This window comes from Anopheles funestus, chromosome 2RL, assembly GCF_943734845.2.
Source record: "Anopheles funestus chromosome 2RL, idAnoFuneDA-416_04, whole genome shotgun sequence".
Lineage (NCBI taxonomy): Eukaryota > Metazoa > Arthropoda > Insecta > Diptera > Culicidae > Anopheles > Anopheles funestus.
This window is the reverse complement of record NC_064598.1, coordinates 66318543-66341141: the sequence shown is the minus strand read 5'-3', so window position 1 is coordinate 66341141 and position 22599 is coordinate 66318543. Positions and strand designations below refer to the sequence as shown.

Below are 22599 nucleotides of genomic sequence, written 5' to 3'. Positions count from 1 at the left end.
TTCGTTTAGACCGAGCACGACCAGACGTTCGAGAGCGTTTCAGTTTGTTTGGGTGCTGTTCTTGTTTTGACAAAGAATTTTCTCTCTGGTCGTCTAATGTTTAGCACTCGCTTATGACAAAGTAAAATAAAATCATTGATGGTGAAACCGACGATGCAGACGGGATCGATGGGAGTTTGAAGCTTGCTAATAAAGTTATGGATGATTTCAGATCAAATAAATTTCAGTTTAAAGTTTAAACTTGATCAACACAGATTTCAATTGGTAAGTAAAATAGTTTAATTAATTTCAACTAAAAGGAAAATTGTACATTCAATCATTTCCTAAAACTGACCGTTCATCTGATCAGTATTCCAAATATATTTTTTGTATTTAATTATAATGTAGTTTTTAAAGAAATATATCACAAAATTTATGCTAAAAGCTTTAATTATTCTTTTTTATTGTGTAAAAATTCCAACAAAAAAAAATATTTTCCACCATTCCATTCCATTTTCCATTTTTATTCCATTTTCCATCAATGGATACTATTCGTTTTACCCCCGGATTGTTTACAACAAAGAAGAAACATAACTATGCGCACAACTCGTTTCATTTTCCACCCCGAATCGCGCTAACACCAAAGGACTGTGGACTTTTTTTCTATTCCCACGTTACTACCTCAGACCATTCCCTTTTCAACGGGTCATATGGATAGCATCCACCTTCACACATATGCACACGCGAAAGGCACGTGCTCGCCGGTTTTGCATATGTATGCGCCAGTCATCTGCACCTTCACTAAACCCTTCTCCACACCATTACCCCAGACCGGGTTTTCTTTTATGTCATTTTATTTGTTTCGCGTGTTGTTGGTACTTGTTTTCAGTTTTCTGCTATTGTTTTTCGCTCTCGCTTCGTTTAATTCTCTCGCCGGAAGTTGTAACGCCAAAAAGGCGGATCACATAAAATTTGCACTCCATTCAGCAAAAAAAAATGCGTTCACCCCGCACACTGCTTTCTGCCTCCCAGGCACCAACCGTAACCGCTTCCTAACCTACCGTAAAAGTCGTTCGTCGTGTACGCGAAATGCGTGCGCGAGCGAAAATAGGGGCGAAAATTAGACGACAGCAGGCGCTCGTATCTTAGCGTGACTTCGTTCCGCGCACACGCACACCATGACCATTCGCATGCGTACGGGATGCACATGCGGCCAGAGCGCCAACCACACACAACATATACGTTACGCGTTACCGGTGGGAGAGGGCGAAGGCTTTAGCGAAACTGTCGCCACGAATAGTCGCGGTTCCGAATCGGACGGCGAAAAAGGCCACAGCGTACGAAATTACTTATCAACAAACGGCTCGCACCGGTTCAGTCCACCGGAATCAGCGAAGCGAAGCGGTTCGTAACAAACCCGCCCGGTCGACCGCCGGCTCGCTTTTGTGCGTTTGTCTTGCGTTGCGTTTACGTCTGTGTTTGCCCGTTCCTTTGCGTTTCTGATTTCATTTTGCGCGACCAGCGCACTGTACGAAAGGGCACCGAAACATGCTCGCGTGATTAACACGTGCTGTGTGGTGTTTATTTTTGTTTTACAAATTTACAACACGTGATTGCTTAAGATATGCCGACAGTTTAGCTTCTTCGTTCAGTGGATATTTTTGAAAAAGGTAGTGATTGTGAAAATATCAGTTCCATTTATAATATTCCAAGCGAAAGAATATGTGACAAACTACTACACAATTTGGTTTTGTTCTTTGAGAAGCTTCAACGGTGCTGTGTCATTGCAATTAAGAATTAATTGTGCCCAAATTAATGTTGAAACAAGCGTGACGGTGACTAGCGATGTTTGTGTTTATGCGTCTGATAGCGAAATATAAGGCCGAAAGGAAGCGAATAAAGGAACCCAGTTTATGTACAAATAATTACTCCCTGGTATTTCTACCAGGAAAGATGGAAAATTAAAACAGAAATAAAAACCTTGAAGAAGTATTTTATTATTAGACAGAATGTGAAGTATAAGCTATTCTTCATAGTGGATCGTTCCGTGTTAATTTGATCACACCTAACTGGTTCAATAAACAATCCCCGCCACGACCACATTACTCGGATAATCATGCATAATTTGGATTCGTTTTCACGAAACATTGTACTCATACTTTTGCCGAGCACAAAGCACAAGAGCTTGCTGGCATAATTTCCTACCATGGTGCATACTTCGTGACAGCATGCTAGTTGAAGTGTGTGTATGCTGTGTACCCATCGCCCTTAGCTAAATACGGAATCATATGGTGCTGTCCGGCCAGATGACAAGAAGTGCAACATCGCATAACCGAGCCTAACAGCGATTAAAGCCACTATCTAGAGGTAAGTACTGCAACCCAAAAACCTTCCCCAACGAACGAATAAAAATGGGAGTTAAATTTATCTTAAAGCCTAGCGGAAACACAATCATGTTGTTTTTGTTCCGATTTCCGAGGTGGATTTTTTTTTTGTATGAAACTATATTGATGGTCACTTCCAGTCATGGTTGGTTCTTTTGTTCTTGGTTATAGCTGGCGAACGAACAATTGTGCGTTATCAAGATGGTGCCAAGATATTAAAAACCGATTAGTACAAAAAATGACTTCACTTAGTAGTGATTTATTATGTCGCTTAGAAAATGGGAATGTGATTTAATCGTTTGGTTGTATTTTTGTTTGTAATTCATAATGCAAAGCGTGAGTCATCTTTAAAGTACCAAGCGTCTCCATCGTATGTTAATTTTTCCCTACCTAATCCAATTTTTTTATTTTTATGTTATTAAATTATAGAAAGATTACTTTTAAAAAATTTTGAACGAAATGTTGTACAATTTTTTTTTTTCATCGGTTAGAACGGCCTGGCCGTATCAAGGCTTATTTTACCACGTAGCAGGATAGTCAGTCCATGCTACGGGAGGACGGCCCGGATGGGATTTGAACCCGGTCCTGCCGTGTGGACGGGCGCCGTTTTTCATATGCACCACCGGGCCGTCCCTGTTGTACAATTTGTTGGCTACAAATTTTCTTTTTTTGGTATTTAATGTATCACCGTTACTGTTACCGTTACCGTTACTAAATCTAGAAGGTTACAGAAAACAAAACTCCGTCCACCACATTTCGCAACATGCAAAGAATTGTCTATTGCAAATAACCCTACAAGCAAGCAAATGGTAACAACCCTAATGCCTGCACGATAACGAAATGCACAGACGAGATTTGATGATTTCGACAACAGTGTGGCTCGCCCGAGTCTTATCGGCGACCATTAAGACCTTATCGAACTGTCGTCGTGTTAAAGCGTAAGATTCTTCTGCTATTATGAAGTGTTTGGGTGTATTTGTATATCTTCACCTCATCTTGAGAGCAATTTGGTCGGAAAACAAGGTTAACCTGATGCTAAAGGAATGAAAGAACATTAAAAAATATTACGACACAACGTTACTTAAACCAAAACAAAAACTGTTGCCCCTGATTGGGCAAGCAATGGAATTGTTAACAAAGCCAAACATATGAAACCGTTTGGAGTTAACCGTCTGAATGTTGGGAGTGTCTCCCTATCTAACGATCAGCTTTTATCAACACAAAATGCAACTGCTCAGTCGATATAGATGATCTTCTCCATCGCTTAAGTGGTTAATCTTCTTGCGAGAAGAAAACTGTACTGCGCTGAGTGTGTGGATTGTCCATCTTGAAAAAGACCTTCGCACAAACAGACAGTACGGCCAGGAAATAGTCGTTATTGATATTAATACTGCTATTATTATACCAACGTTGTGGACGGTTTTGATGCCGAAGAACTAGCTCACATTCCATCCATTCGGAACATTCAGTATTCAGCACGCGAACGAAACGCTCCCCGTTCTTATTTATAGCGTCCCATTAACACAAGTACCAACAAACTAGTCTGATTTAAGTATACCTTCTTCAGCTCATCTCCAAAAGGTGCGTCTCCCTAAGGCACCCACTTCATGATAGCGGGTGTGGTAAGCGCCATTACAAATGTTTCTCAGTTTCCCTTCCCAGGCTCTGATCTCGCCTATCTGTACCAAGGGTTAAATATAGATCAATTAATTAGTGTGCTATAAATTTGTTTCGCGGTTCGATTGAGAATTCAAATTTTGAATCCAACATGATCACCTAGACGTGTGCCAAGAATAGCATCAACACGGGGCGAGGCGGATTTTTTTGTTGTATACTTCGATGTTGCTTTTTATGCTTTTTTGCACTTTCAAAACTGAAATGATTCTTGACCCACCTAAACGAGAAGCTGCGGTTGAAATAATAAACATAAATCTAACGAATCTTTCTCCCTTGATCGTGTTTTGTTGACCTTTATTCCCCCCTGTTTCTCTGAAGCAGACGAAAGGGTGCGTGTAATTTTGGACAGCGCTCAAAACGGATGATCGAGCGGGTAGAGTTGTGAAACGATCCTGCAATGATTCCACTTAAAAATCCCCCACCCCAACATTCATCCACAGATGTTCTGCAGATAAGATGTGAGAAAAAGTGTTTCGTGGTAGATCGATATGGAAAACGGAGTTGATCGCACTTTAACACCACCGATTCGATCGATTACATTTAAACAGTTCATTCAGCTGATTATTTATTTGTCTTCGCACGCTTCATTCGAAGCATTTAGCTCGTATTGCACTTGCAGTAGAATGTACAAACTAAAATAAGCGATACAACACAGCTTCTTCAGCTGGAATCGTGTTTGCTCGTAGTTTGTTGCTTTTCGCCCCAATCGAACGTCTTGCACCACGGGTAAGGTAAAGAACGCAGGGCTATTTCCGTTCCGTATCATCTTTATCTCCCCTTATCTATAGCAGGCGCGAGAAGATGCACACACAAAAAAAACGCCATACGTTGTGAAGTAAATTGTATGCGATAAGCTTCCCTTTCCGCCTTAACGCCATTGATCTTCTTCAGTCGTTTCTCCAGCGAATATGAATCCTAACACAACGGGCACTTGGCGCGTGTAAGCTTAATCATCGCACGCCTACATATTGTAGTGAAATGGTTTGTATGAAAATCTACCACGGAATTCCAAGACTGTAAGTCATCTCACATTCATTTTGCTACATGGCACGAATCGTAAAACAAACGCACCGAATGGTTGGTTTGCAAGATATTGGCATCGATGATAATGTACAGCTGGTTTCAAATTCTTTTTACTTTCGTTTTTTGTTCAAATCCGATGAAATGTGTCTAGGTGTACAGTACACCCACCCACACGCCCCTTTTTGAATCGCGGTAAGTCTCTCGCTTGCAGCTAGAAACACGATAAACAAAGATATAATAAGACCTAGCGAACTTCCGCGCGGAAGACTAAGCCTGTTTGGGGTTTCTTTTTTTGTGTCTTGCTGTTTAGTTCCGTTAATGGCGTCGCTCGCTGCCTGGCGATTCTCCCATCCAACAGCACCACTGCCAGATGGTTTGCCGGGTGCGGTACAGAAGTGTGTCATCAAAGAAACGCATTTTACCGCGCTCAGGTCACCGATATGTCCGTGGCCTTCGACTTCGCCCAAGTACGAAACGCTTGCTATCGTACCCTGATAATCCCACCCTGGTTTTGTTGGCAGCCGTTCCTGGATAATCGAACGCCATGATATAGTTGCCCCGGGATAACCTGTGGGACTTATAGTCATAGTCTTCTCCCGCCTGTAGTATGTGCGTTTTGGCAGGGTCATGATAAGCACGCGGTATGATAAGCTTGTTGTAGCGTGATACAGATTGTACTAGGTGCTTCCAGGTCGCCGAAGTACCAGTGCCAATCAATCAGTATTTGAATAAGGTGTCTGTCGATGGCTCATGGCCATTTGCAATTGGGATTGGTTTGGGGGATTTTAGTACCAACCGAACAACAGCCGACCGTGGTTTGGTTTGTTGACTTTGGTAATTCCGCACCAGGTTAGTGTTATCGGCCAGAGATGGGGTTGAAGTACCATTTAGACAGATGTTATGTGGGCATCATCATATACTGAGCTGATTTAGCTGAGCAGATTGTACAATGGTGACCATATTGTTTTGTGGCGAATAAATATATTGCACACCTAATATTGTATGAGTGTCAATGTTTGGTCAAAGGTGATAACGGAACATGTAGCAAATGCATTGAATTTTCTAACTCGACTACAATAATCTTATGTTTGCACGAGATTAAACATGAGAATGGGATGGGTTTATTGAGTATTAGGTCCGCAAGTCAATAACTGCCGTTTATTTCATAGGTTTTTTTCTTGTGGTATTTGTATTTGTTAAAAAGTGCATGAATCAAAGTATTACTCATTATTTTGAATTAATTTGTTCCACCCTTTGGGTAAATCGCGAATTTCTTTTCGGAAAAATGATACATCCTTTAACCGGATATCCAACCAGTTCTTGGTCTGTTCGACGAGAGACGACAGCGAGAACTGTTGGTCAGCCAGCCCATGGGCCATGGATCGGAATAGATGAAAATCCGTGCGGTAGAACATCCCATTAGAGAGCTTAAACGCATCAATTGTATTCGGTAGATTTCAGAAGTTCTTAATAGATCGTCCCACCAAAGACTCAACCTTCTTCCTCACGTTGTGCATCCTCCATGGAGAAATCAGCGACAACCTGTTTCGCTAAGAGCACCATCTCCGTAAATATTCACAAATTATCGATGTCGTTCGCTCGATTCATTGTCATTCTCGAATTTGGTTTAGGACGTTTCGAAAACGTATAAAATCACGCCACAGTTCTGCTGACTCCATCGATTTCAAAACGGCCGTTGTTTACTTAGGGACTGGATTAACTACATGCAGCTTAAATGCGAAAAAACTTTGATTATTTATTCTGTCTATATTTCTGTACATCAATTAGATATCGTTCTTGTAAGATCATTCCATTGAATACGAGTTTTTTCACTATTACATTAATATATTTTTAATCATTTGTCATCATTACTGAAAAACTAAATCTGAATCTAATTTTCAATATTCTGTAGATCCTCCTTTATTTCTTCTTGAAGCTTTCGTTTGATAATATGTAGATGTTAATGAGTGGCGTACGGGTTAGAGTGGGCCACTGGAATAGTTATTAGCGGCATTATTCTGTACACGACAGGACCGGCTCCTGATCAAATCCCATCCGGACTCCACGAAGTATGCAGGACTGGACTATTATGCGATCGTGTTAACTTTGAGGAAAGCCCTGAATAGTAGGCAAAAGACAGTCACTGCTAATGGATGATGTGCCTTAAAAAAAGGAGATCATCATATTCTCTCTGTCTAAGGTCGTCTAATTTGATCTATACGTTTAAAATAGCAGCTTAGAAAGCCCATACGTACTGTATATTTTTATATTTTCTATTATAATAATTGTACAACTCATCAAAGCAAAGCGACAAACGCACGCTGGGCATTAATGAAATGGACAAACAAGTGATCGTGGCTTTAATTGTTATAATCGAACGTAGTTGGGCTCAGTGAAAATAGAAACTCAATAAAACAGGTGATTATACATTTAAATAACTCAATGATCTATAGATAAATACTTCTCGATAGAAACTTGAGCGTTCAACAACGTTTTTTTTTATTTGTTCAATTCGGTTTTCTAAATAGAAGCAGCATTGGTTGACACAAATGCTGTTTAAAATTATTCAGTGTATTATTTCAGACGGTTACATTTCATATGTAAACAATACTTGATATTACATGTCCATTATCTCGTATGTTAACCGACACAATGCAACTCTGTTCCCATCAACCGCTCCGATATGATATCATTTGTTCCCATTGTACATACATTTAAGGGTTAATGGTACTTTAATTAGACCGGAAGCATCAATCACACGTATTGTGATGCATCGATGCTAAGCTTTTCTTTCTTGTCGGTGCAACGGTGACGATTGAAATGGCATTTGCAGCAAACGACTCGTGTATATGTTTAAGTCTTTCTCCCTCTCTGTATCTTACTTTTTGTTACGATTAACAGCGCTATCGCAGATATTCATCACGTGCTAACCGTCAGCGTGCCGAATACATTACATTTAACACTGGTAAGATAACAAGTTCTTCATATCAGTGAAATTGTTCACAATTGTCCATGGTAGAAAAATACTAGCGATACATACATAACGCAGCAAACGATTTGGTTGACTAGGCAGTATAACCATTTTTTATAGCTAAATGGTGTAATTATTTTTTACCTTTCTTGAAAAATGTTTCAGTAAATTCTCACTTCCACAATGTCACAATATTAAATACAGCGAACAGAGCGCATTTTTGTCCAAACCTAACGCCATGCTTCACCGATTGGAGCATGTTACGAGCAACTACCATTACAAGCAATGCGCCCGTAACGATCTATTTTAAGGCACTTGCCTCAAAAGTCGAAAATTAACAAATCTCGTTCCGGTAGCGTTTGTCAGGCACGACTTTCGGGCGGCATCCGCTTTGTGTTCGTTTAGCAGCTTTAATAAATTCCTTTCCCGGATTCGAGATTTCCCCACCCCGGAGTTACAGCGGTACTGCGTAGCACGGTGGCCCCATTCGAGTGGGTCCCTGCGACGACAATATGCTGTTTGAACGTGACATTTACTGGCGCTAGGAGTTTATAGCAATAGATCGGGTCCAAAGTTAAAAAGGGTAACGGTTTTACCGGAGGGCTTTATTGTAGGGCATATTTTTTGCTTCTATGCTTGAAGCATAATTTGCAAACGAATCCTTTGTCATAGCAATAAAGTAGCAAACCATGGTCTACTACTGGTACTATAATGTGCCCGGTGACAGTGGAATATCAAGGTGAATAAAACTTACCTAGGGCTAGGTCAATCCTTTTTTACCACCAACACGTCACAAGCATGTGGACGTATGCCGGCCGGAATCGTTGCCGGAAAATCCATTGGAAGAAACACACGAAAAAACACAAATCACCCAAAGTTTATGCCACGCTGTGTGTGTCCATATTTGTGTGTATTCATTGGGTCATAATTTTGAAAAAGTAGGACACCATTTTCGTGCCTTCCACCGTCGATTTTTTCTTCTATTCCTATTTCTTCTTCGTACTTACGACGAGGAAATGGGAAAGTGATCCTGTTGTGTTTTTAACATTGAATCACCTACGGCAAAATGTGGAAATGGTGCTCTATTCCCTTTTTTCCTGCACAGTTGTCGATCAAGTTGAACATTGCAAGAACATTTTAACTAATGTTTCCGTCGCATGTCTCTTTCCCATTTCACCGATGGTTTTACGGTGTTCATTTATGCTTCACACATAAGTTTTTTACCGAGCTTCGAGTGCACCTCAAGCAATTTGAAACAACACAATGGACAAGAAAATTACAAAATTTTTAATTCGACCGAGGTCACTATACCATGGATTCCTTCAAGTTTTCCATGACACTACATGAGGATCGGTACGAAGCAGGTACACTTAAGCAAACGGAAACTACGGAACATTACCGGTTCGGGGCATTTTATGTCACGGGATTGAAGAATGTTGGCTGGCATACCGTTTTAGTCGCGATTGCCGTCGGTAGGAAACAGTCGATTGTTTCGTGACTATTTTTAGCGACTACCGGTGGGTCACCTTCTTACCCTCATTGCATTTCATCCAGCAAACCGTCTGACTTGACTAGGGGTGGGTGTGTGTTTGTTGTTGTTTTTTTTTCTTTTCCTTCACTGACATGTACGTGAATGTCGCTTTCATTAAGGTTATGGTTTCGAATGTCCGTGAACTCTCTATTTCTTCACGTCTAATGTTTTGTCGTTGCACGGTACACACGAAGCGTATTTTGTTACTTTCATTCAAAGTTTTTCTTTCGTACGATCTTTTTTCTCACGCTTGTTGCAAATGTGTCGAACTTGTATCCTTACATTTAGATGTATAAAGTACGAGTTCTATTACTAATACAAAATTGCTTAAAGGGTATCAGTTATAGGATATAAGGCTAATCAGGAAAAGAGAAGACTTTTTTTGGAATTGATGGAACTTTATAACTAAGAAAATAGGAAATTAATTTTTCCTGTTTATAATTCGTTAAATTCAATTATGTGTTTTTCCTAAAATTGAGGAACATTCCGTGTAAAGTTGTATTTACAATCTTAATCTAAAGAGTTGTCTATTATTCTTATCTTTATTAGATTGTAAACTCTGTAAAAAAAAACTTTTTAATTCATTTTACAATTTTTTATTTCAACAACAACGGTCTGATATTATTTCTTTATTTTTTAATGTGATGTTTAAAATTGATCTTTAGTACTATCGAAAGCCATGCTAACGTGTTTGACACCTTTGACCTACGGCAACGAGCTAAACATAGTTCCGTTGCGTTTTTCTAAGAGAATTAAAACATATAGGACAAAAGGAACCTGCTTTAGCTTTTGACATAGATTGTTATAGTATAGACGCTATAAAAAAATATCTCGAACTGAGCAAATTCATTCATGGCCATGGAAGTTTTTTTTTTCTTCTACAATCAAATACATGCAAATCCTTCTATCACCTGATTTAATGATCGTCTAAGCACGGAAACAGTCAAGTCCAATTTCCAAAGTCCCAGCGTACGTTTACGATGTCGAGGTTGACTCCCGTTGCAACAGACCAATGCTATGAACTATCGCATGTCCACGTTTACTGCGGACAGTTCAGAATTCCGGTATATGCTGAGCGTTGAAGGACATAAGGACGACAGAAAGTAGGGCATTTTAATCGTAGTTCCTTTGTTCCGTTGCATCATCATTCGTTAATTGAATGAATGCTCACGTTGTTGATTAAGATACAATTAATCCAGCGGGGTTACGAATGTAAAAGGTAAAGTGTTATTAGTCAACTGAACGGACAAAATAAATATTACAAACACCGTAACGAAAGCACAAATGATGGAAGCCGTGTGTTTAGCCTAATCATCGAATGTTACATTTATTTCCAAGCTCATCGGGATGATTCTGGTCCACACAGCCTATCGTTCACCTGCACCATGTTTTGCTTACCGTTCATTAGCACGTTGCTGATGTCAGACGCCGTTTTGGTGGTAGGTTGCATGAGAGGAAGTTGTTTGCTTTGCACCCTTTTTCCGACGACTCTCAAACCCAAACAAAACATGTTTAGCGAGCAGTTCGCTGTATTAGCATTTGTGTAAAGCTGGGTGAATAAATGGAACAACCAAGACATTTACAAATCTCGTCAACTATTAATAATTCAGTGGGATTTATTAAAAAATCAAAATAAATAAGATTAAAATCAACATCAACCATATTGCACGAAGGAACGAATGTGTGATGTTATTCAAATTCTTTTCTCATTTTGTAGAGATGAGTCTGGCAGAGATGTTGACGATTGAAAATGTTCGGCTTCACAAAACTTACTAAATAAAAGCTAGTTTGGTTTAGAATATGAAAGACAAAGTATTGTCCGCTTGTCAATATTAACAATGACTTGATGTCACAAGATCGTGACCTGTTGCAAGATCTTTTTACAAATGCTTGAAAGAAGTGCGTCAGTACAGCACAAACGACAATGGTGGTTGCATTCGTTGTCGTTTCACCTTTCAACACTTTCAATATGTCTACACGCAACGTTTCAAAACACGCTACGGGAAGAATTGAGATAATGTATGCCATATTTGACTTGATTTGAATTTTTCAAAGAAGCTTACGATTAAACTCCAACACACACACAGTTGGTATAACGCTGTCGACGAAACATTGCACTAAACAAACAATCAATTAGTAGGTACAGTGAAATATCATTAACAACCGACCGATTGGAAATGATAAAGACATGTTTTCAAGCCCGTCTGCAAATATTAAGACAATGACTAGATATCACCGAGCCATTGAGTAACCTCACTCGCATGATGTTCTTTAGTTATTTAAAACAAATCAGACACTCCAAGATGCAGAAGAGTAGAAAGTGAAACTCCGCTCCATCATCATTTTGTACTAATTAAAGTAATTTTTGTGTTTCGATTACTCATGTTTCAGGAATTTCTTCATCACCTTCACCAGTGACGTGCGTGTAGATGCGAATTTTTGCTCTGTACTGACCCACAGAGCACATGCCACAACGGTGTCCGAGCGTGACCCTAACATCGGGTTTACCCCCATTAACCCTGAGCAGGCCAAACATCCCATTCCACCAAACCGCAGGGACGGCAAGGTCGTCCGATTAAAGTAGAACGCCAGCGCCACGAAAAGTCATAATCGGATCGCTCGGGAGACGATGGAAACGATTAAGAGAGAAAATATACAGCTAGGTGATAATAGAAAACTAGTGGCCACAATGGGCGGCCCACTACCACCAATGAGTGGCAGTAGCACAATCGTCGTCCGGTCACCACCAACACAATCGCCTTCGGAAGCGCTACCACCGCAGGCGAGTATAGTCGAGCCGAGTGTCGTCAATCCGGTCACGTCACTGTTTGAGGTGGTCGACCAAAAGCCACCGAACGAGAAATCAGTTCATCCCCAGTCGCCGACGTCGCACCGTGCTTGGTTTCGGAAGTCCAACACTTGTGGTAGCTTGTATGTACAGTGCGGATGTACTGTGGAACCTGGCGAAGATCCACACACATTTACGACCACGAACCAATCGTGTAGTGATACCTCCTCGAGCTCGCAGCCCGATCGACAGCAGCCGCGTACACGTCCCATTTCGCTGTCCGATAAGGATATTCGACGGATTCGACCACGGCTCGATAAACCTTCGTTCGTACACCCGGATAGTCCAACGACCGTGTTTAGCGAAGCGAACGCGAAAGATGCCTTGGTGAAGAAGGCACATTCAACCCGTGCCTTAGTTCCCACGGCCCAGACAGCCAACGGCGACTACGAAATACTGCACACAGCGACGGCACATTCCAAACGTTTCTCGACTCCTGCCATCGGCACAAGTTACGCCTTCCATCCGGAGTTTGTGCTGCAAAAACTGGACCCGGATACACCAGGCAACGGGTCGAGTTCTCAGCTCATTCAGCCACCTTCATCACAACCGGAAGCGGTGCGCAGTGGCTCAAAAATCGTATTTAAACAAAGAAGCTGCACCAGTTATCCGGGGTTAGAAAGTACCGGACGCTTTCAAGGATCCTTTTCGAACGCTTCGAGCATCGACGAATTGGGTACGGTGGGTGAAATTGATGGATCGAGTGTACCCACACTTGGATCACTGGAGGATCTAGAACGTAGGCCGAGTGAGAGCTCACCTCAACAACAATCACTCAACGTGCCCGACGACACTGGAGGTGGTACCCTTGACACTAGTGGACATTGCCGAGGGGTGTTAATTGAATCAAACAGCAATAATACTGGCAAAGTTAGCAACGCGTGCGCGATCCCAGTGCGAAAAGGGAGGGAACTGTTCGTGGACAATAGTGGAAAGCTTAGCGTCTCCCTTGACAGTGGTCGTGAGGCGCATCGTCGGGGCGAGGCTGCCCACCACCATCAGTCGATACCCGGTGGTGTTTGCAGTGCCGAAAACAGCCCACCAAGTCCACCATCTCTGCTGCTGAGTCCGGTCATACCGTCGAAGTTCGATTGCTCCGCCAAGGAGTATCTCATCCAGTCCGGCATACTCGGTCCAATGGGTAATGGGTCGTCGTTGCTCATGCGCAAAACCTCCAAGATTGTCCCTAACATTGACACACCGGTCAAGGAACGGGTATGTAGTGTATTATACTAGCGTTTTTTTATACTGTGCCATGTGGGGTCTGAAATGAGATGCGCAAAACAGAACCGCACTGAAGTTGAATGTTAAGGTGCTAAACAGTTGAATGTTTTTAAATATTCCACCTTAATACAACCTACACTAATGTTCGTAGGTGTTGGTATGTTTGGAAGGTATTCCCGTGTATTTAATCCCTTCTTTTACGCTGGGTGATTTTTCGGGGTTTTTTCCGACAGATACGTAAGAATTCGGTAAAGTTCTGGGGCAAGGTGCTTACCGAGGATCGTAGAAAATCACTTACCGGTCAGTGTGATAGTTTGCAGTCGTACGGAAGCTCAATGACGATCAGTGGCACGGAACCGAACAGTTTCGAGGAGGAGATCATCGGCTTAAGAAAGTTGTTAAGGGCGCGCGATGATGAGATAGACAAATTACGCCGTGAAATCGACAAGCTCAAGGTAAGTGAGTACCAAAACCATCTGATCTATCTCATTTACAATTCCCTTATTATCTACCGATCATCCGCAGAGTGTACTCCAACAAAAAGCCGTCAACAGTCTCGAACAACCGAATGCACAATCTGGTCAGCAAAGGTTAACGCTAGTCAGTCCCTCCAACACACCGACGCACAAAGGACAGAATGTGGCCGAAGGAGAACTATTGTCCAGCATCCAGGCGAACTATGCCATGGCCGGACAGCCCCTGTCGGAACTGTTTGGCATTTCCGGCAACAGCTTTAAGCTACATCAGATGAAATCCGTCAAAGGCATCACATTGCAAGCGATGAAAAAGCAGGGAGTATCGGGTGAAAGCTGTGATCTGATGGGTAGCCAATCGAGCGACATCAAGATACCAAAGTACAAGAAAGATTTCAGGTAAGTCTTGATGTTGTTGTATGTAACGACCAAATCAGTACACGCATCTTATCACTACCAATCTTTTAACCGTCACAGTGCGAAGCAGCTGATCAAAGACGCAATCATGGAGAACGATTTCTTTAAAAATATTGACTCGCTCCAGATAAGAGAGATCGTCGATTCGATGTACAGCCGCGAGTTCCGCAAGGGTGAATACGTCATTCACGAGGGTGAGGCAGGTTCGCATCTGTACGTTTCCGCGTCCGGTGAATTTGAAGTCATCAAGGATAGCAAAGTGCTGGGAGTGATGGGTCCGGGAAGGGCCTTCGGAGAGCTGGCGATACTGTACAACTGTACACGAACGGCATCGATAAGGGGTAGGTAAAAGAACCAACGGACACAAGTATCATGTTTTTGGTGGTTATTTTTAATGAGCTCATGTTTCCTCTTCCTATTTCAGTACTTTGTGACTCCCGGGTGTGGGTGCTGGACCGACGAGTGTTCCAACAGATTATGATGCGAACGGGAATGCAACGGATAGAGGAGAATGTTAATTTCCTCAAGTCGGTACCGCTGCTTAAACATCTAAGCAATGATGTTCTTACGAAAATTGCCGACGTCCTTGAGGTGGTAAGTGTTGTTTGGAGTGATATTTTTAGTAGGAACCATTGAAGAATTCTTGGCACAAAAAGAAACTGGGATAATACCGCGAAGTACTTGTTGAGTAATGAGTACCAAGTTCAAATGCTCGTAAAATATGTCATTTATAATTGTTTGCTCGTGCCAGCTGCCAAGAAACAAGCGCAAAACTAACGATTCACTATTTTTGGTAGGAATTCTACCCTGCTGGAGCGTTCATCATTCGCCAAGGTGCTGCCGGAGACACATTCTTTCTAATTAGCCAAGGAACGGTAAAGGTGACGCAACGACTACCCGGTATGTATTACATCAAGCGTTTTATCATTGTGCCGTTGCTACAATGCTTATTATTTTCCCACTCAAATTGACGCACAGGCCGCTCGGTGGAAGAAGAAATTCGCATCCTCGTCCGTGGAGAGTACTTCGGTGAGCAGGCACTCATTAGGGAGGATAAGCGCACGGCCAACATTATTGCAATGTCGCCCGGTGTCGAGTGTCTCACGCTGGATCGCGAGTCATTCACCAAGCACATCGGTGACCTGTGCGAACTGCAGGAAAAGAACTATGGCGACGAGGAACGTGTGCTAGCCTTCCGTAATCTGGAGAACACTCACCCTTCGTTGGGATCGTGTCAACCAGGTGAGAATTCATACTTATTCGCTTCATCGTTCCCTGTGCTACTTTGTAGACCCTATTTTTTTTACTCGCCTGTTTTATTCTTTCTCATTGTACAGAGCTGCTGGACGTAAATTTAACAGATTTGGAGGTGGTAGGAACACTGGGTGTGGGTGGATTTGGTCGGGTCGAGCTGGTTAAGCTGGAACGCAACGATGACACACAGGTGTACGCACTGAAGTGTATGAAAAAACGTCACATTGTTGACACACGGCAACAGGAGCACATGTACAGCGAGCGCAAAATTATGTTGGCGTGCCAAAGCCCATTTATCTGTCGGCTCTACCGAACGTACAAGGATACCAAGTTTGTCTACATGCTGCTGGAAGCTTGTATGGGCGGAGAGGTGTGGACGATACTGCGCGATCGTGTTACGTTCGAAGACTCGACGGCAAAGTTTATCGTTGCCTGTGTCCTGCAAGCGTTCGATTTCCTGCACGCCCGCGGTATCGTCTATCGAGATTTGAAGCCGGAAAATCTACTGCTAGATGCAAGGGGATACGCGAAACTGGTAGGCAATTGAAGGTGCAGTGCGAGATTAATACGATCAGTAGTTAACATGCAGTTTATTTTCCATTTAAGGTTGATTTTGGATTCTCCAAATTCATTGGCTATAGCAGTAAAACATGGACGTTTTGTGGTACACCGGAGTACGTGGCACCGGAAATAATTCTCAACAAAGGACATGACCGATCAGTGGACTACTGGGCGCTGGGTATCTTAATACACGAGCTACTGACCGGAATGTAAGAATCGTTTTACAGCTGTTTATCAAACACATCACACTCAAGCACTTGGCATATCATTGCAGCCCACCATTTACTGCAGCAGATCCCATGAAAACGTACAATATAATACTGAAAGGTATCGACATGGTCAACTTCCCGAAGCATATGTCTCGTGCTGCCGTTAGCCTTATCAAGCGACTCTGCCGTGACGTTCCATCCGAGCGATTGGGCTATCAACGAGGTGGTGTTCAAGACATCAAAAAGCACAAGTAATGTTACGCTTGGAATAGGCCTGTGTTTCGCTAAACATACCTAATGCCATATTTTCTTCGCAGATGGTTCCAGGGCTTCGACTGGGATGGTCTGATCGCTCTGACACTTAAATCTCCTTTGCAACCGAACCTGCAAGGACCGCTGGACATGTCGAACTTTGATATCTTCCCCAAAGACTTAGACATTCCACCGGACGAACTGTCCGGGTGGGATGCAGACTTCTGAGAGCTTCAGGCAGACATCATGCCACCATATCAATCCATCAAGTAGTGATACAAATAATCTGCAATACAACACACCTAGCAATAAGTTGGTTAAAGCTGTTACGATAGTGCATAGGATGCCTACAACACACAGATAGCTATTACATGTACAAACGTATGATTATTGAGCTGTTGTGCGTTCTTTATTTGACTAATTTGACTAAAAGAGAATAAAATTTCTATTTCCTAGTTATGGCCTGTACTCTAGCTGAAAAATGAACGTTCTAATCTGCATCGGTTTGAGCAGAATTTCATACCCATCGTCACTAACGCCACGCGCAATGTCGGCAATCATTGGAGATTGAGCAGATTGTACGTTCGGCGGTGATGGTGATGGATGATCTGTGCCCACATCTCGCTTCACAGCAGTGTACATGATATAGTCAGGATCGGGTTTAAATTTCAGTCTTTTAGAGTCTTCCTTCAGCTGATTGGCGCCCAGGGTTGTTTCATGGATTTCCTCAATACTGAACTTACGGAATACGTCCTGTACGTTGAATCGTACCGGTTTGGAGTAGAGTGGATCTTCGCCTTTCTCGAGCAGATGCTCGAAGCGTACCAGAATGCTGTTATCCTTCCATGGTTCAAACGTGAGCAGATGAACATTCAACGGAAGTGACAGCGAAAGTGCAGAGTACTGAAAAATAGATAAAGCAAAGCAATGAATCTTCTGATATAAATGACCCGAAGAGCACTAAACTCGATGGTGGGTAGTTTACGTACAATGTTGGTATACTGCTTCTGCCAGTCCTCGTACTTAAACTCACTGACATCGCTGAAAAAGATCCAATTAGGCAGCAGTACCCGGTTCTGCAGGAAACGTTCGCGTGCTTCCGGTGTTGGGCTGAGCGGTTTCTTTGCACCAAACATTACCCAATGTTTACCACGGGCAACCAATCCCTTGCCGAATGCTTTCTCATTTAAGGCTTCCTCGACACCGAACGCATCATCATGCAACAGTCGACGATGTACCATCAGCTCAAGTGATCCATCTTCCAAACTTGAACCACCCTGTGCACGATCGTTCAACACAGCTAGACGAAGGTTTTCATCCTCCAGTGCTATTTTCGCTGTTACCGGATAATAATTACCGGAGATTTTCTCCATCAGATCCAAAACCCATGTGTCGCGATGGTTACGCACTCGCTTGATCATTTCGCGTCCATTTGCATCGGTCCAGAACACTCCACTTGATTGGGCGGCGGTGTAGAACCGTGACACGATCTCCTTTCCTACACCATCCTCTACCGGTATAGGGCCTACCATCCATTCAAGCTCGATATGGCTTTCATCGGCATAGATTCGTACGACCTGACTGATCCACTCGTTAAACACCTGATGCACTTCTTGCACCGTTGGTCCTTTTACCACCTTTAGCTGCACATTTTCGGTGACGGTTTTCTCCGTACCGTTCGGGCGGAAAATGTACGCGCCCGATGATCGATTTCGGAACTCTTCATTGTTTCCCAGGGCTCCTTCGTAGTACACGAACGTTTGTCTAAGTCTGTTCGTAACACCGTCGATCGTTATCGAGCTCATAAATCCATTACTATCGAAGGAAACATTTAAATATTTATTTCCAATCGTTACTTCCTCCGATTGCCAGTGTGTCGTTTGATCTTCCGCAGGTCGATCTGCGCTAGTTGGAGCCGATGGTACGGCAACAGGTGCTTCGTGAAGGAAGTCATCCAAAGAGTCAATGGCGCGCGTTACAAAATATGATTTAAAACCAAGTGGCGGCAATTCGTTTGCTAGAAACACTAGTTCCGTAGTAGCGTTACTAAAGCGATAGCTTAGATTTAGTACCGATTCTGGTATAGGCACAACCTGTGATGACACTTCCACGTTGCGATAGTCTCGCACGATATATCTACCGCCAGTAACCGGAACGCGTACATACTCGTGACCGGCATGCGCCAATGGATTGTACAGCGTTACGGTGAAGCTGTCCTTTGACTCAGTAAGCTCACACTTGCTCACGTTCAGCAGATGGCATGATTGAAAAGCAAAGGTGTACTCAGGATACGGAGTGGTATGCTCGACGGGCAAACCAGTGGAGCGCAACGATCGCTTATACTTTGGATCGACAATCTGGTTTAGTGCGTCCTTAGTATTCGCACTACACGCTCTGACCGCAACGTTTAACATTCGAGCATAGTCGTTGGCGACGTGTTGTTTCTCGGTACCGGTGATGGCATCGTGATGTTGCATTACACCCATCGCTTCCCGCAGTATGTTCAGATGCGGTTCCATGTGTGCCGTACGTGCAGGGGCTAGTGCGGTCAGCTGTTTGCACACCTGTAGGAAATGGTTGCCAACACGTTCGAATCGTTTGCTCGTTGGTCTCGATGTGTAGTATCCGGTCCAGAACGAGTGAGGATCGGAAGCGTATGGGAAGAAATCGTCGGATTTGGTTGGCCAGGTAATGCCGATATCGTGCAGAGCTTTGAGATAGCAAGAAGGTGTCGAGTAGAATACGTTCACATTCGATCCATTTGTTTGGCGTGCGTTCGTGTATCTAGTTGAGAAAAATAAAGGTATATTGTGATCAATATTTAGATGCAAATTTCAGTACGCTGCATTGACATACTTGATCAACTTGTCCATATTTTTGAAGTAAACGTTAGCATCCATGTAAGTAAAATCACCACCCATAGTGAGTAAAATGTTGTTCGCTCGGTAACTCTCCGCCTGGAGATTTACGTAGTACAGGAACTTATCAACCTTTACCGGTGTGCAGAGAGAATCTATTAGAAAGACATTTTTTTTCAACCCAACCAACCGTCATACCTTTGCTTTAACATTATTCTCCGCAGAATAAGGACCGTCCATGAACGGTTCATCTGAGCAAAGTATATCGAAACAAAAACCTGGTGGTGCCTGGTACAAATTGTACAAAACCCCCGTAAACAGATCAGCATCATCGAGATTATCGCTCGTCTTCCAGATCATTTCCGCCCGTTTGTGCGTCATTCGTTCACGCTTGTCCTGATAATCGAGCCGTCCAAAGAATAGCCCATCGTACCCCATCTGTGCGAACAGTGAGGCTTGCTCTCGCGAGTGCCCGAACGGATCTATCTGCCAACCGATCCGTGGACGTCCGCACTCACCGAACGTATCGTTCAGCTTTCGCAAACCCCAGGTAAACTGATCGACCACACTGTGATAGTGTGCTGCAGCCTCATCGTTCATGCTCCAGGCACCGCCAATAAACTCCAACCGTCCCTCATCGACCAGCATCCGGACTTGCTGCTGCAGTTCCACCGTCTGTTCGTTGAACCACTTGAAGAAGAAGGCCGACTCGACGTAGATGAACTTGCGCTCCGGATCACTTAGCAACGATTGTATGACCGAGTCGAGGATGTACTGTACGCCCGCCTTTTGGATAGTTGTTTTACCTACGGAAGAGTCGGTAAACAACAAACCGGCATAAAGTTATGATCTGGTCAATTTTCAAACACGCCACCGGAACTTACTTCCATAGTAGTACTGGTCGACCGTCTTCAGCCACCCAACGTCATCGTGTGTGTGCGGCACCAAATGCACATTAAGCATATTTTTCTTTGGTTTCGGACACGACTGAAATGGTACAGCTGAGTTATTTGCTTTTTCTTTCATAAGTGTTTATTGTTTCGGCGTTCGAAAAACAAGTGCACTGCTTTTCGGTTCTCTCGCAATCAGTACGAGCGCCTTTGAAAAAGAAGCCAAAAAGAATCATCAAACATTTGACCGGCAAGAAGGTTCAGACATAATTGTTTAAAAAACGTAAAACATATACAAAACAAGTTCCGGGTGAGTTCACAGTACGTGCTCCACGCAAAAGTCTCGGCTGTTATCGCATCCATTAAATTGATCTTCGTTGTATAGGTTTAGTTTTACAACGCCACTAACTGTACGGCTGTGTTGTTACAAATTGTTTAAATTCGTAGAAAATGACTTTTATTATATTTAAATAAAATTGTTGTTCAGAAAAATATAAATTTAAAACGACGGCCAGGCACGGTCGTAACGATTAAAAAAAGGAAAATTTTAAATGAACCTTAAAACTCCGCTCAACATTTAAGAATACTTGCAGAAACATTTTTTTCAAAATCATTTAGCTAATGAAAAGTTTGAATGAAATTCAATCAATAATTATAATTGTTTTTCTGTAACAATCAACAACATCATCTGTAATTGAAGTTCTTGCAACAGTTCATAAAAAAAGCAAAAATTGATAAGAAATCGCAAAAGCAAAACAAAACTGTAACACATTTTCCCCATAACGCGCTCAACGCCATTCGCACAACACAAACTAAATTCAGCGGTTTACATTCCCGTTCACTCACCTCATATCCGCACGATTGCTTTAGCTTTCGGCCAAATTCTAAATACTCATCACTTTCCGACATTCGCTTGGCAAATGCGTTACCACTACGGTGTACCCCATCACGCCACGGCCCAGCAGAAACATGTTGCAGGTTAATCGTTACACCGAGCACCACAAGCACGAACGATACAAACCGTACCCGGCCTGCAAACATTATGCTCACTGTACGGAGGATCGTCGATCGAAGAGATCCGGAATGCTATATCGCTGTTTGTGGGATGAGCCAACAATGGCAATTAGGCAGTCCTCAATCCGTTGCAATTGATGCAGTTTTGCATCAGAAAAGCCGGTTCCTGTGTGTGTTACACTTGTAGCCTACGTTCTTAATCACTTCGTGCGTACGCTTTTACCCTGACCGTACCAGATAGAGATTTAATATGGTAAACCAGTTTTCACTCCGGACGATCGCGATCTTCACCAGTGTACGTCCGCTCGGCGTCGTCACTCGCGCCCAAATAAACTTCTACGGGTTGATGCTGGTCCGAGCTGCATTCAATCGAACGTTGATAGTAAATGAGCTCTCTCTCTCTCTTTCAGTACCGAATGAACCATACGTGAGGTGAGCGAGTTTGAAATGTTTGGAGCAAAAGATTTAAAGTTAAGCTATGCTGCGAACCTTTTTATTGTAATACGATTTTGAAGTCTCTCACAAGCATACATTGAAAAAAATGTTAACTTTGTAAAGTATATGAGTTTATTTCCATTCTCTTTAATTCACATCACGTATACGTCTTTAGAAGTGACCGCTAAGTTCGCTTGATCCTCTCCAATACGCACTTGTTCAGCTCAATCATGCGAGACGAATTGCTGAGTGTCAATGCTCAAACATAAATTACGACAGATGAACACTTTCTTCTACACTCAATTCCGTGGGTTCGCATCTGGTGCCGGACGATTGACACTGAAATCCCAATTACGACCTGCTCCGTTTCTTGATCATATGTTGAGAATCGCGTTCACAGCAGCTTTGTTGCGTTTGGTTGTTTGTGTTTTTTCCCCTTTCTGAATTGGCCGCCTATGCGTCGGAACTTTGGCTCTCTTACACACATTTTAAGCCGCTTGCTTTAATACGCGTACAGCATTAATTTCCTTCTTTTCTTCACTATTCCTTTTCCGTGCGATTTGGAAGGTCCAATTTGTTTTTTTTTCTCTCCATCTGCA

At 42.8% G+C, this 22599-nt stretch overlaps 2 protein-coding genes across 2 annotated transcripts; one reads left to right on the top strand and one right to left on the bottom strand.

The window, feature by feature from the left end:
* Positions 1-1385: 1385 nt before the first annotated feature.
* LOC125765543 (cGMP-dependent protein kinase, isozyme 1) lies at positions 1386-17258 on the top strand. The gene is made up of 12 exons (XM_049430814.1): positions 1386-2346; positions 11957-13628; positions 13871-14092; positions 14163-14509; positions 14588-14868; positions 14952-15121; positions 15325-15427; positions 15506-15769; positions 15865-16316; positions 16388-16551; positions 16617-16802; positions 16869-17258. The coding sequence occupies exons 2-12, from the start codon at positions 12195-12197 to the stop codon at positions 17029-17031; spliced, it is 3786 nt and encodes a 1261-aa protein (XP_049286771.1). The 5' UTR covers positions 1386-2346; positions 11957-12194; the 3' UTR covers positions 17032-17258.
* LOC125765545 (lysosomal alpha-mannosidase-like) lies at positions 17186-21959 on the bottom strand. Its single transcript, XM_049430822.1, has 6 exons — positions 21398-21959; positions 20546-20648; positions 19860-20467; positions 19660-19793; positions 17793-19587; positions 17186-17706 (listed from the first exon to the last, which is right to left on the bottom strand). The coding sequence occupies exons 1-6, from the start codon at positions 21590-21592 to the stop codon at positions 17260-17262; spliced, it is 3282 nt and encodes a 1093-aa protein (XP_049286779.1). The 5' UTR covers positions 21593-21959; the 3' UTR covers positions 17186-17259.
* Positions 21960-22599: the final 640 nt, after the last annotated feature.